The sequence below is a fragment of the Nerophis ophidion genome, linkage group LG18 (genome assembly GCF_033978795.1).
Source record: "Nerophis ophidion isolate RoL-2023_Sa linkage group LG18, RoL_Noph_v1.0, whole genome shotgun sequence".
Lineage (NCBI taxonomy): Eukaryota > Metazoa > Chordata > Actinopteri > Syngnathiformes > Syngnathidae > Nerophis > Nerophis ophidion.
This window is the reverse complement of record NC_084628.1, coordinates 22,597,914-22,613,175: the sequence shown is the minus strand read 5'-3', so window position 1 is coordinate 22,613,175 and position 15,262 is coordinate 22,597,914. Positions and strand designations below refer to the sequence as shown.

At 41.2% G+C, this 15,262-nt stretch overlaps 2 protein-coding genes across 7 annotated transcripts in view; both read left to right on the top strand.

The window, feature by feature from the left end:
- The first annotated feature begins 1 nt into the window (after window position 1).
- Window positions 2-10,309, top strand: LOC133536939 (E3 ubiquitin-protein ligase rnf168-like). Of its 3 annotated transcripts, none has more exons than XM_061877678.1 (8): window positions 2-108; window positions 4,309-4,503; window positions 4,578-4,779; window positions 4,864-4,928; window positions 6,771-6,926; window positions 7,051-7,133; window positions 8,785-8,818; window positions 8,919-10,309. In XM_061877678.1, the coding sequence occupies exons 2-8, from the start codon at window positions 4,345-4,347 to the stop codon at window positions 9,699-9,701; spliced, it is 1,482 nt and encodes a 493-aa protein (XP_061733662.1). In that variant the 5' UTR covers window positions 2-108; window positions 4,309-4,344; the 3' UTR covers window positions 9,702-10,309. The 3 variants fall into 3 exon arrangements, with proteins under 3 accessions (XP_061733662.1, XP_061733663.1, XP_061733661.1); XM_061877679.1 differs by lacking the exon at window positions 2-108 and adding an exon at window positions 115-365; XM_061877677.1 differs by lacking the exon at window positions 2-108 and adding an exon at window positions 1,903-1,962.
- A 2,160-nt stretch (window positions 10,310-12,469) lies between these two features.
- The window catches only part of LOC133536935 (transmembrane 4 L6 family member 5-like), an 8,149-nt gene continuing 5,356 nt past the window's right edge, over window positions 12,470-15,262 (top strand). For 2 of the 4 annotated variants that reach the window (XM_061877669.1, XM_061877668.1), the window contains exons 1-6: window positions 12,470-12,525; window positions 12,723-12,774; window positions 13,525-13,725; window positions 13,816-13,884; window positions 13,951-14,105; window positions 14,182-14,374. In XM_061877669.1, the coding sequence (XP_061733653.1) occupies window positions 13,549-13,725; window positions 13,816-13,884; window positions 13,951-14,105; window positions 14,182-14,374 (594 nt within the window). In that variant the 5' untranslated portion in view covers window positions 12,470-12,525; window positions 12,723-12,774; window positions 13,525-13,548. Of the gene's footprint in view, window positions 12,526-12,722; window positions 12,775-13,494; window positions 13,726-13,815; window positions 13,885-13,950; window positions 14,106-14,181; window positions 14,375-15,262 lie in introns of all 4 variants that reach the window. The other 2 variants (XM_061877670.1, XM_061877671.1) reach the window with 2 other exon arrangements.

The window sequence follows — 15,262 nt, the reverse complement described above, 5'->3', positions numbered from 1 at the left end:
GGGCGAGTGTTGTCATTGGCTTTTTGCGACACTTCGTCATAGTTGACGACATTTAGGGGCGCGCCGATAACTGCGCCTGCGCGCCGGGTCGTCGTCTGGATCGAGCGGGTAATTGCAAGAGATTTTGTATGGAGTTATTATCAAAATAACGACGCAGCTTCTCTCCGTCGGTAAAACATAGTAGCCTGTTTAACGCCTGAAGTCGGATAATTATTTACAAGCTGAGTGGAAGTATTGACAGGCGGCCTGTTGTCAACTAACCTTTATGTTAGCTTGACAGCTAACAGGTATATCGATGTTTGTTTGGCTCCCATAACGTAGCTAACTTTAGCTTCGACTAAAGCCGCCGACTGTCAAAAGATCAGGTAATGAAAGTTATATAACTTTTAATCACACCACTGGTACTCTTTTGAGGGGAATGTTGTTGACAACAACGTTAGCTAAAGTTATCAGCTAAGCTTTGACTTAACGTTTGTACTTGTCATCTACCTTGTCTTTTCTATATTTGGGTGTTCGAGTGCTATTATTCCGGTTTGAACTCGGGCTATAATATGCTGAAGACTACATATTTATTTATTTATTTACTCGCGCAATATGAACAGATCAAAAGGTAACATTGTAAAAAAAACAAAAAATCATGGAAGCAAGAAATTAGTAATGAGAAATAAGTGCAGGTGAGAAAAACAAAACAAAAGGGCTTGTGCAAGGTTCTCACCTAAAGCAGTAAATTAACAAACACAATTAAATATAGTATAGTGTTTGAATGTGAGTGTGAATGTTGTCTGTCTATCTGTGTTGGCCCTGCGATGAGGTGGCGACTTGTCCAGGGTGTACCCCGCCTTCCGCCCGATTGTAGCTGAGATAGGCGCCAGCGCGACCCCGAAAGAGAATAAGCGGTAGGAAATGGATGGATGGATGGATAATTCGGACCTTTGATCTCTGCATCAAAAACCGACATCAGTGTATAAAGGATATCACCACATGGGCTCAGGAACACTTCAGAAAACCACTGTCAGTAACTAAAGTTGGTCGTTACATCTGTAAATGCAAGTTAAAACTCTACTATGCAAAGCGAAACCCATTCATCAACAACACCCAGGAACGCCGCCTGCTTCGCTGCGTCCGAGCTCATCTAAGATGGACTGATGCAAAGTGGAAAAGTGTTTTGTGGTCTGACGAGTCCACATTTCAAATTATATTTGGAAACTGTAGACGTGGTGTCCTCCGGAACAAAGAGGAAAATAACCATCCGGATTGTTATAGGCGCAAAGTTAAAAAAGCAAGCATCTGTGATGGTATGGGGTGTATTGGCGCCCAAGGCATGAGTAACTTACACATCTGTGAAGGCACCATTAATGCTGAATGGTCCATACAGGTTTTGGAGCAACATATGTTGTCATCCAAGCAACGTTATCATGCTTATTTCAGCAAAACAATGCCAAGCCACGTATTACAACAGCGTGGCTTTGTAGTAAAAGAGTGCGGGTACTTTCCTGGCCCGCCTGCAGTCCAGACATGTCTCCCATTGAAAATGTGTGGCGCATTATGAAGCATAAAATACGACAACAAGACCCCGGACTGTTGAACAACTTAAGCTGTACATCAAACAAGAATGGTAAAAAATTCCACTTTCAAAGCTTCAACAATTAGTTTTCTCAGTTCCCAAACGTTTATTGAGTGTTGTTAAAAGAAAATGTGATGTAACACAGTGGTGAACATGCCCTTTCCCAACTACTTTGGCACGGGTTGCAGCCATGAAATTCAACGTTAATTATTATTTGCAAAAAAAAAAAGTTAATGAGTTTGAACATCAAATATCTTGTCTTTGTAGTGCATTCAATTGAATATGGGTTGAAAAGGATTTGTAAATCATTGTATTCCGTTTATATTTACAGCTACCACAATTTCCCAACTCATATGGGAACAGGGTTTGTAGTTTTTTGCTGCTTCAACACAGAAAAGGTAAAGTGAAATAACAGACACCCAGAGCTTTGCTGTCTGTAACACATGCACGCACGCACACACACCGCAAAATGAGCTAACGTTACGCTAAAAGCTAATTAGCCTTCACCTCGAGGACTGCGAGCAAGCTGAGCTGCCGTTTGTTTCTAGAGCTTCGGCGGGCTCATACTGATGTTACCAGTAGTTGACTGGGTGGTGTTTATTATAATTTGGGGAGAGTCTGCTGCCTGATGCTTACCTGTTTTACACCTATCTGCTCATCACAATGCTGGAGCACTGACTCCATGCTCTCTAGATACGCACTGCTGATTGGCTGTTACATGCGTTCTGAATACGCAGTGCTGATTGGCTGTTAACGCTCTGAATATGCACTGCTGATTGGCTGTTACCGCTCTGCGTGTAACAAATCAGATGGTTCTGTGGGTGGGACAATGCTGGGTGCTGCAGAGAGTACTGACAGAAGCCGAACGAAGCAGAGCTGCTTAAGACTTTAGCTTAGGCGGTGGATCTTTATTGTTAAGGCGGCCGCCTTAGCAACAAAGCGCTATGGGAAACCCTGAGTAGGGCAGCGCGGTGGAGCAGGGGTTAGTGCATGTGCCTCACAATACGAAGGTCCTGAGCTCAGGATCTTTTTGTGTGGAGTTTGCATGTTTTCCCCGTGACTGCGTGGGTTCCCTCCAGGTACTCTGGCTTCCTCCCGCCTCCAAAGACATTCACCTGGGGATAGGTTGATTGGCAACACTAAATTGGCCCTAGTGTGTGAATGGGAGTGCGAATGTGGTCTGTCTATCTATTTTGGGCCTGTGATGAGGTGGCTACTTGTCCCCGCCTTCTGCCCACGTGCAGCTGAGATGGGCTCCAGCAAGCCCCGCGAGCCAAAAACAAACAAGCGGTCGAAAATGGATGAAAGATAACAAGTAGTCTACCTTTTGTGGATTTAGTCTAGGTGAGTGTGAGTGTGCGCGCGTGTGAGGAAGTAATAGGGCTACATTATAAGGTAGGAACAGATGGAGAATGTTAATTCATCCTTAATCTATGTTTAAAGTTAGTGAGTGAAGATGGGGAGTTTGCAATACATAGGTGACTATTCACAGAGTAAAGGACCTCCGTGTTTGATTTTAAACTGGCTAAGGGTGATACGACCAAAGATAGCACGGAGATTATCAGTTTGTCTGGTATTATGAGATTTAACTTGCGAATTGGTCTTAAAATAATCTTTGAAAGGTGTAGGAAGCGTATTGGGGAGGTAAGTACATTTATAGATAAAAGAAGAGGACTGAAGTGTGTTCATATCATAAATAGATAGTACATTTACTTTCCTAAACAAGGGAGCTGATGGAGCCAAATAGAAGTATCTATTCTTACAAATGTATTTTGCATAATGAATATTTGTGTAAATTTGATGGATATATACTAGCCCAGACAATATTGCAATAGATAAGATATGGATAAATTAAACTTTAACAAAGAGTTAAGAGCCATGCTTGATGAACCAAACCCCTGATTTTTCTGATGACACCAACAGATCTTGACACTTTATTGGTCACTAAACCTATGTGTTCTGTCCATGACAATTTTTTGTCCACTAGGAAACCTAGAAATTTGGTAGATGAAACTTTACTAATTTTGATTCCTCCAATAGAAATCTTAGCACTCTATTTACAGTATGTTTAGTTTTTGCTTTCGAAACACAAAGTTGCATTAGTTTACATTTAGTGATAGCCTATTAACAAGAAACCCTTCATGTAGCACGGCTATACCAGAATGAGGTTTTCAAATTCAATTGAAATACATATTGTAAATGCAATAGATACTTTTCAGTAGAAGTATCTTTAATTGTTATGAAACGCATGCTGTTACTTTTAGACAAAAGAAAAATATTCTCTATGGTTAGATCAGGGGTCGGGAACCTTTTTGGCTGAGAGCCATGAAAGCCACATTTTTTAAAATGTATTTCCGTGAGAGCCATATCATATTTTTCAACACTGAATATAACTAAATGCGTGCATTTTTTAAGTAAGACCAACATTTTTAGAGTATAACAAGTCTCTAATTCTTTTTAATAACATTGTTATTTCTTGAACAGGTGTGGTAGAAAGGGATGGATGGATTAAAATGCATGAGAATGTTTTATATTTTGAACGTTCTTTTTCACATCGTGATTACCAGTGGAATTATTCATTACTTGTGTGTTAAGCAATGTCAGCTAAGATTTATCTGAGAGCCAGATGCAGTCATCAAATGAGCCACGTCTGGCTCTAGAGCCATAGGTTCCCTACCCCTGGGTTAGATCATTCAAACTGTGCTAAGGAGTCCGAATCAGGCTGAGATTGCTCTTTCCGGCAGGTGGATGCTGCGGTGACAGGCCTCACAGGAGACAAGATGATGTTTCCAGATGCTGATGCAGAGGCGGTCGTGTCAGGTGGCAAAGGGAAGGGGAAGAGAACCAAAACCCTATCATTCGATGACTGCGTATGTCCGGTGTGCTTGGAGATGTTTTTGGAGCCTGTGACGCTGCCCTGCACACACACGTTCTGCAAGGTAACCGCACACTGACGCGTCACACTGACTGGCTTTTTCTCTGTAACTTTTCACGTATGTATTGTAACCGCTAGGTCTGTTTCTTGGAGTCTGTGGACAAAAGCACGCTGTGCTGCCCCCTTTGCAGGAAGAGGGTTTCCACGTGGGCCCGACAGAACAACAAGAACAAGACGCTGGTCAACGAGCAGCTGTGGAGGCAAATTCAGATCAGTTTCCCCCAGCACTGTCAGCGTCGGCTCTGCGGGCAGGACGCCATCACCGAGGACGAAGTGGGAGGTAGGACACACATCGTATCATAATTGCAGATGCATTTAAAGCCTTCTCTCTGATAAGTATTGACATTCTAATTGTGTTGCTCAGTGTTTTTCCCCAGAGTCAGTCAGCCTGGAGAGCTGAGACAAGAATATCAGGAGCAGGTCACCAAAGTAAGTTTAGTTTCAATGGAAAACTTATTTGTACACTATAAAGGGCCAATTAAAAAAGGCGGGACACCATGCTTAAAGCATTTTGGACACCTGTAGTTCATTTTAATTTATTAATCTGCCCTCCTGAAACGTTTGAATTTAGTTTGGCATGTAGGTAAACACTGCATTTCTTCAAATTTAAAAATTTAAAACTTTTGACTTTATCTTGTTTATTGATTGACAGTGGAGTTATTGTAAAACTAAGCAAACAAATGAAAGTACATTAAGAGACACATGAAGTGCACATATATGTAAGAATCATGTTCAATGGACAATGCAGTTTTGTATAAACTGGGGAAAAAAGCAATGCAACCATACAGGATAAAGTTTACTTATGCCGCTAACTTAAAGGGGAACTGCACTTATTAAAGACATGACGGTGCATGGATTTTTTTTAATGCATTCTAAATATTAAATAAACGTAAAAAAAAAGTCCGCTTACAGGGGAGCCAATGGGAGGTCCTCTCTTTCGCCCATAAAATCCAATAAATAAAGAAAAAACGCCAACAATACTCCATTTACGGTTTTTGACTTGACTATTAACCAAGTAGTAGTGATATTGTTTTATGCACTTACGCAGACAAATCATTTATTATGGCACTGTGATCACTACCATGTGTCCGTATGTTTACATCGAGGGGTCTGCTGCTTCCTTGCTTTCTGTAAGTTTATTCTAGATCACAAATCATGCATGTCAGCTGGAAAGAAAAAGTCTGAAAGGGTATTCTGATAAGTTGGTACACTTTGACAGCCGTTAAGGACCCAAAAATGGGGTGAAATACACAAAATTATGTTTTGTTTTGTCCTTCCACTCTGTTTCTTTGTGAGGATTATGAATCATTCTTCATCTAAACGCAAATATATGAACATCCCACCAGTTGGCATCCTAATGACAGCAGACCTTCTAAAATAAGTGACGTTTTATGTTTGTTTGCTCTCATAAAGTCTGCAGTGAGTAAAAATCAGTGATGAAGAAAAAAAGAAAGTAAACGTTGATCGTGATGCTTTAATAAAATGAATGTGCCTCGTATGCTTAGAATGATCAAAATACGTAAAAAATAGATGTTATTATAAATTTGCCCATTATTATATTACATATATACTTACATAATGTATGTAAAAGCTTAATGGAGGTGTTTGGATGTTTATTTAGGGGTTTAAAGGCTCCATTGTAAGATAACCTTTGATCACATTTATTTAATATTTAGAATGCAAAAAAAACAAAAACATCCATCGTCATGTTTTTAATAATGATTGTGAATAATAGGCAAAATTCCAAAAAAAGAAGTGGAGTTCCCCTTTAATAATAACATTCTATGTTAGATCTAATTGACAGGCTAAGAAGGATTAGCATTTCTTTCATTTTAAACTTGTACTAATTTTCCACAAATGAGATTTTAATGGAAGAAAATGAACTTAAAACTGCAAATGCATTCCTATTTACAAGCATATATTCACCAAACAAAACAAATATTGAATGGTAACTTTGGGCTCTGCATTAATGGGGTGACTAGCTATGAAACAAAACAAATGACACAGTCAGTGTTATGTGGAACATGATTACCAGAAGAGGGCAGCACATATATTAACCTGGATGGCAAAGTGTTACCTTCTTTCAACTCCAAATCATGCAAAAATACAAACATTTGAGATAATGAAAGTATGTAAACCAGAAATGGGAGCTTTGTACTTACTTTTGTAAGGTTATGACTTCCAACTGAAAACATTCTGTGTTAACAATATAGCAAAAGCGCACTTTTGATTGTGGACAAAATAAAAGGCGTCACATGTTGTTGGTGTCAGCTGACAGAGGAAAAGCGAGAGCTGGACGAGGAGGAACAACGGGCCAGCGAGGAGTACATCCAGAGACTCCTGGCCGAGGAAGAGCAGCTGCTGAAGGAGGAGAGGAGGAGGCGGGAGGAGGACGAGCGACTGGCCAAAGTGCTCAGCAAAGAACTGGTACGTCTTTGTGTCTCGCTGAGAGAAACATGAAAATGAGTCCCGATGTTGACGAGGAAGTTTTCCAGCTCACTGTGTGTAAGAGGAATCCCATCATCATCATTCTCCTCCATCTCTCTTTTAGAACGCTGCTTCCGTCTCCCAGGACAACCAGCATCCTGACATCCCTCCTACCAGGAAGAAAGTAAACATAGGACAAATAGAAAAGCAAGTATTTTGTCCTTAGCTGTAGATTTGGATATAGTTAATCATCTTGTGTATTGGAATGCTTTAGAACAGGGGTGCCCAAAGTGGGACGAGGGGCCAAATTGGGCCCCTCCAGTCATTTATTTTGGCCTGCCAAATGGTGGCTTCCCAAAAGTAGAACATAATATTCTTACCGACCTTTTAAGCTTAGGAGGGGTGCCCAGATTCGATATTGATATCAAAGATCGGTCCAATATCAGTATGAAAAACAAGTCTCAAATTACATGGGCTTGTATCTAAACTTTCCAAAATTATTTTTGCTGCAAACAGTCCTGCAGTGTGTTCACTTGAGCAAAGCCGGACAGCAAGGTAACATCTAAATGTCTTCCAAGAAGCACACAAGTTTGGTCTTTTTAATTTATTTTAGTCAAGTCATTTACAAAAGGCTGGGGGGGTAGGTTAGCAGCTACACAACACAGATGCACAAGCTAGACATTTGTAATAAGTGTTCTTATTTGAACAATATTGTAGTTTAAAACACCGCAATTGTCAATATAAACAAGTATTGAATAAATAAATGGTAAATGGGTTATATAATTGTATAGCGCTTTTTTACTATTTCCACATTCACCCATTCATATACATCCACACACAGATGGCGGGAGTTGCCCTGCAAGGCCCTAACTTCGACCTATCAGTTGCAAATTTGAAGTATCTTGCTTAAGGACACTACGGACGTAACTACTATGGCGGAAGCTGGGAATCGAACCAGGAACCATCAAGTTTATGGGACAGCCGCTTTGCCAAACAAACCACGGTTGCTTTAATTATAGTTGCATAGTACTTAAATCTAAAAAGTGTCCAAGTCAGAAGCGTATCACTTAACGTACTGTCATGAGCTTAACATATTTAATATTTAGGATCATTTGGTGTCGCCAAAAATAATTACCATTTTTGTTCAACTTAAAGACAGTATATATTCACTTCAGACTGTTAACAATAAACACATTAGTGTTTCTCATACCTGCCATTGTTCTCTGTTTGACTCCTTAATCTTGACCTAACTTTTTCCGACATTCCACACTACAAAATAATAGAAGTATATATGATTCTTGCTGATATCGTATAGCAGTGGTCCCCAACCACCGGGCCGCAGAAGAATTTTGTATTCTTTTTTTTTTTTATTAAATTAACATAAAAAACACAATATATACTTACAATTAGTGCTTTAAACACAAAAACCTCCCTTTTTCATGACAAAAACGTCCCTTTTTCATGACAAAGAAAAAAAAAAAAGGATTCCCCCAACCACACCCGGGCCGCAGGACAAATTATTAAGCGTTGACCGGTCCGCGGATACAAAAAGGTTGGGGACCACTGTCGTATAGGATCAATATCGAATCGGTTGTGAAAAAGTTTTGGACACCCTTAACGATCACACAATCATCGATGGCATGTTGGCATGGCTAACCAGTTGGCTAACTAGTTGCCATCTATCATTGTCACTGGCACTAAACATAGGAACTTTTTGGTTTCATGCTTAGAATTGCTGTTTATGGCCCGTTGGCACAATTTTTCTTTGGCTGTTGAAGCAACAAGTTGGGGACTCCTGTTGTAGAACATTCTGAAGATGGGCTTGTCATGACCTGATTGTGTGTTTCTGCATGTTCAGGTACTTGTATCGTCTTCCGTCTAAATCCAACAAGGTCAGTCATCTTGTACTTCTCTTTTCTACATTTTTATAGCGTGCTGGTGTCACTTTTGCGCTCACGATACACCAAAGTTATAGCAGTCAAATGTTTGCAGGAGAACATCCTCCTCTCCCAGGACAAGCGTCTCCCTGAGCTGGACTTCTACGGGCCTCCTTCAGCAGACCAATCAGAAGTTGTGTGCGTCAGTCCACTCTCTGCGTTTTCGCTAGCGGAGGGGGAGGGGCGCGATAGGAGCCTCGCCAGCGGAGGGGGAGGACTCCCTCAGGTGGACTTCTACGGGCCTCCTTCAGCGGACCAATCAGAAGTTGCCTTCGTCAGTCCACTGTCTCCGTTTTCCCTGGCTGAGGGGGAGGGGCGCGATAGGAGCCTCGCCAGCGGAGACGAAGGACCCTCCTCGGTAAAGCGGAAGAGCTCTGAGCTGGAACAGGAGCCGGAGGAGACCTACATCAAGCGAGGCCGAGGTCACTGGCTCCCCCTTTCCTCTTCTTCCTCCTCCTACTACTCTTCCTCGCCAGAAACCGGAACGACTGTGCTGCGCGGGCTGGTTGAATTGGAGGCAGAGCTTCAGAGTCGGCGGCGTCAGGAGGAGGAGGACCGGCAGATGGCACTGCTCCTACAGCAGGAGCTCAACAAGGAGGAGAGGCAGCGACACACTGACAGGCGCAAAGGATCTGCCGACGCCTACCCGCTACGACGTAAAAGCCTCGCCCACAGGGCCGCAAGGACTAAAAAGACCTCCCCCCCAGCCACCGCCAGCTCTTTTGCTGAGTCTTCTCTGGATTCATCCAGCCCCTCCTCCTCCTCCTCTTCTTCCTCCTCCAGCAGAGGGAGCAAGCAGACCACCCTAACGGACTTGTACCCCAACTTGGGCATCTGAACCCCCCAAACTCTGACTCACTGTTCCGAGACTTCCTGCCTTCAGTCTTGTTCCAGAAGTAAAAAACATTTCCACACACCTTAAAACAAAACACTCACGCCCAGTCAGCTCCAGGAGACCAGGACTTAGTCAGGACTGTTTCTCTGCACAGGTGGTTCCTTTTCTAACGTTTAAATTGGTAAAACAAGCTTAAAAGGCATTGCTATATTTTTTCATTTTAACAAAAATAGAAAGTTGCCCTCTGTTTGCTGTTTTCAGATAATTGCTGCTCAGTTATTTCAGATGTTTTACATTTCATAGACAAAATGAGTCAATGCATTGAAACAGACACTGCAGGACATTTGTCTCTGAGAGCATTGTACTGATCGTTTTATCGGAATACTCTGCACATCAAACGCCTTATTTTTGCCTTCATTGTAGTGGATGACTGTAAAGATCCAATCTGGACAGTTTGAACATGGATTACATGAGCTAGTTTAGTTCATGCTGCTGACAAGGTTCCTCTGTTCAGGCCATCAAGCTGGAGCAGTTGTGTGTGGAGTGTGATATCGCTTCCTGTTTGGCTGCAGATTCTTTGTCTTTTATAAGAAATAAAAAGCTGAACTGTGCTGAGAAATGTTTTTTCCTGACAAAAAAAATGACATGTTTCACTGGTTAAAAGAAGGCTTCTGGAGGTAAAACAACCAATTTATTGTTTTTCTTGTTGCCTCATTGTTCACTCACTAAATGTCTTATTTTCATCCCAGTTTAGAGAAAGTTCAACCACAGACAGCCCTTGTGGAATGGACCTGTAAATTTGTTGCAACATGCAAAATATTTTGCTTGACGCCGACCTCCGAGAGACCTGGACAGTCGGTGGGGTCTGCTCAAGGTGATCTGTATCCGTCTAACACCATTGCAACCCAGTCAAAATGTCCACTGTCCTCACTCAAGTGTCCTCGCCTCCCAAAACCAGTTCGAGGCGGGCCCACGCTGTCCTGTGGGGCCGAGATTAGTGTTTGATGGTGCTGGCAGTGGGTTAAAGGTCAAACATAAGCAGAATTCCTCCCGTGCGGTTCTCCAAAGAGACACAGTGACTCATCCTGCAGCTAAAGTAAGACAAACCGCTAGATAAAAAACTGAAAATAGAGTAAAACACGGAAGTGCGCACAGAAACAGAAGTATATACCCGCTTATCATATTTCTATGACTGACATTTACGTCTGTCGTCATGTCCTAATTATATTTGATAACAACAAACATCTTGAAGCACTATGTATATCCATCCATTTTTCTACCGCTTGTCCCGGAAAGTGCTGGAGCCTATCTCAGCTGCACTCAAGCGGAAGGTGGGTTACACCCTGGAAAGTCTCCACCTAATCACAGGGCCAACACAGATAGACAGACAACATTCACACTCACACACTAGGGCCAATTTAGTGTTGCCAATCAACTTATCTCCAGGTGCATGTTTTTGGAGGTGGGAGGAAGCCGGCGTACCCGAAGGGAACCCACGCATCACGGGGAGAACATGCAAACTCCACAAAGAAAGATCCCGAGCACGGAGATCGAACCCAAGACCTTCGTATTGTGGGGCTAATGCACTAACCACCGTGCTGCCCTTAATATTATTATTGTCCTAAATACTTTGGAACAGTAACTAATACAAAAGAAATGGTTTTTATTTATTTTCTGTCACCTCACAGAATTTTTTTTCACACCTCCCCAAAGTTAAAGGTGCTGTTTGCAACTTCCCAACAGTTACATTTTTCAAACTTACAAGAATAACAATAATAACAGCGGCTATCTTATGTTACCTTTAGTGGTTTAACGTAACACATTTGTTTCACAATTTTTCACTATTACAGTTTTTGCCGGCCCGGATAAAATGATTGGTGTTTACAGCTGTCACTCACTCGGTCTCGTCAACACGTACGCGCAGGAAGCACGTGCACACATACAAAAGCAGTCCAAGAGAAGTAACTAACAAGTAGCTGTTATGATGGAATATACATTCAATGACACCTAATGCTAGCAATCCAAATTGGTATAATTAACTAACAACACCTAAAAGCTAATGTGTTGATTACGTCATTACGTAGGAGAAGCCGTGAGAGGGCGGGATATACTGTGTAAAATACATTGGCCTTTAGGCATCTGTGTAAATGTAAACAGCAATTTGATATATATATATATATTATCTGTGAATGCCAAGATTGTGTTTTACTAACTCGAAAGATGTTATTACGCTATTGACTTTAATGCCCCCTTTCCCTGCCACCTCTCTGGGCCCCAGTAGGAGTGCCTGCCCTATTGTTATAGAAGCACTGCGGCAGTCAAAGTAAAATTTTTCTAGCGAACTGACAATTTCATGCCCCCCCCCTGTAGTGACTGGATATATGCGATCACACTATTGCCTCTCAGGCCCCACCACACTATTTGAGAAGCACTGTACTAAAGCAATAGTAAGTGATGACTACTGACCTGGCATCACTGATGCCACTGCTAACAACACAGGACACGTCCAGCCTGGTTCACCAGGTGTATAGATCCCTAAATGGAAGCGCTCTTGTCGCCATGGTAACTACAGAGATGGTATTCCTTTAATACAAGTCATATTTTCATCTACACTGTAGTGTTTCATATTGCTGCTTTCAAAATGTTAAATGTTGTCCAATGATGCAAACATTTCCTCTGCGTTATTTACGACCACAAGACACTTCCTATGCCCTTATAAGGAAGCATGGACGTATCCATGTGTGTCTGGTGTCCACTTATAAACACCTCAGCTTCCTCTTTAAGCGTGACTTCAAGGTGGACGACTAATCAGTTGGACATCTTCACAGTGAGTGGACCTGCCCTTACAGTTATGATATATAGCTTTTATTTTACCTGAATATTCTAAAGAGTGTAATGTTATGAAACTGTCCTTACATCTATGATATATTGCTTTTATTTTTGTGAATATTCTACTGCGTTTATGTGATGGATGGCGTCTTCCATAAAAAAGTAGATTTTAAAGATGTTGTTAAATCATTTCAGTGTATTTGGATATCAGCAAATGATCACATGACTACAAGAGAGCCCCTCATTGGTGAGTTGCTGTTGCTCGAAAGATGATTTTTGTAGTCGCTGGAAGTAAGTTCTAGTACAGACATGGGGAATAATTCTGACTTGGGGGCCCAAATTTAGAGAAAAAAAAATGTGCCTGGGGTCGGTATATCAGATTTTTTTGAACACTGATACAAAACCTCAATAATGTCTGATTGAATGCCTTAAAAAACGCAATGGAATTTAAAACTTTTTTACTGAATGAGACAACCAGAATGTAATGAAAATAAAGAATATGGGATTTACTATATTAACTATAAACGATAAAACACTGAATATTGACAACGTATGAACGCCACACCCCCTCTCGATTGACATATTTTACAATCAAGCGAAACGCAACAAAAATGCAACAAACACAGCTAAATATAAACACGAAAAAAAAAACCTGCATTTTAGGCTTGCTTCTCTGGAAACACTCTGTGGAAACGCTCCACACCCACACTGCTTGGTACCTTGTATGAGCTGCTGTGACTTATATTACCATAGTAATTAAATAGATTACCATAGTAACTAGCATATCATGCAAAACAGCAGATTCCAACCATTGAAATACTTTGTATAGTTCAAGACTCAGTCATTTGAAAACATCACTGCACATCATAATGGCAGCTACAATTTCCATCTTAAAGATCTAAAACAATTATTTGGGAATGTCCGGCGGGCCAGATCGAAAAGCTTAACGGGGCCTTAATTTGTCCAGGTCTGTTATAGTAGGTTCTGTTATGTACAGCACGACCGCAGAAGGTTTGAGAAGATGTGCGTGTCGAGGTGTCTGCGCTGTGTGGGCGTGTCCCTGGTTGCCTTGGCGATCGTCTGTGTGCTGGCCAACATCCTGCTGCTGTTCCCAGAGATGAAGGTCCACTTCCTGCTGGAGGGTCATGTGACCAGAGAGGCCACCTGGGCCACGGGGCTGTGGAGCTCTGGCGTCCTGGTGAGTTGACGAGGAAGATCGTGGTTCTTTTTGTCCTGTGACGTTCTTGTTCCTCTCTGAGGTTCTCGTGGTGACTTTGGGGTTTTGCAGGTTCTACTCGGAGCTCGAGCGTTTGTGCGTAGCAGCCAAACACGAGGCTGCTGTGCCTTCAGGGGTCAGGTAAGCGTCTGGTGGTCACATGACACGACCATAACGTAAATAACAGTGTTGTGGTCGTCTGTCCAGATGTTGCGTCAGGCGCTGTACTCGTGTTTGTGTCTGCTGGCGGCTGGCATGTGTTGTCTGGTCAGCGCCACAGGACTTGTTCAAGGTCCTCTTTGTCTCTACAACACCACATCTGGACCGGCCTGGGGGGTCCCGCTCAAACCCATCGCAGACCAGTAGGACATTAGCACGCACACACACAATTTATCCGGTCCAATTTCGAACTGTACCACTAAGTGTGTGTCCTGGCAGGGACGCTGGGTATCTGTACAACAGGACTCGGTGGTCAGGAGTGTGTTTGGAGCCCGGGAGTGTGGTCCTTTGGAACGTGGTTCTCTTCAGTGTCCTTGGGGGCGCCAGTGGGCTTCAGATGGTCCTCTGTGGCGCCAACATCCTCAACGCGCTGCTGGGACTCGTCCTGGGACGTGGTGCATCCAACAACAAGGTGACTTTGACTCTTTTAGGATGTGTCCTCATGTATGATGGCAAAAACTTTTCAAACGCTCCAAACACAGATATGACGTTAACAACATTAAATAAATACAAGAACAAAATCATAAACCACACAAACCTAAAAAAAAAAACGGCATTGGAGAGTGCCCGGAATAAAGTTGGCAGAATGATAAAGAACAATTGTATGTTTATCTTCGTTTAACACTACTTGTTGTAATATTTGACATTGTAGTATAGTTATGCCGGCCTCAAAGGGCCACTTTTTACAGCAAATAATATATGATATTTGCCTATGCATTTTATTACTTACATATATATATATATATATATATATATATATATATATATATATATATATATATATATATATATATATATATATATATACATACATACATACATACATACATACATACATACATACATACATACATACATACATATATGTATGTATATATATATGTATGTATATGTGAGTGTGTATATATATTTTTTAATGTGTGTATATGTATATACACACACGTGTGTATATATGTATGTATGCATATGTGAGTGTGTGTGTGTGTATATATATACATACAGTAATTATATATATACATATATACAGTATAATTGCTGTGTATGTATATATATACACATATATATGAATGTGTATATATATAAGTGTATATATGTGTATATGTATGTATGTGTATACTGTATATATACATGTGTGTGTATATATGTATATATATATGTATATATATATATATATATATATACTGTATATACATACATATATATATATATATATGTATGTATATGTGAGTGTGTATATATATATTTTGTATGTGTGTATATATATATAAATATATATATATATATATATATATATACACAC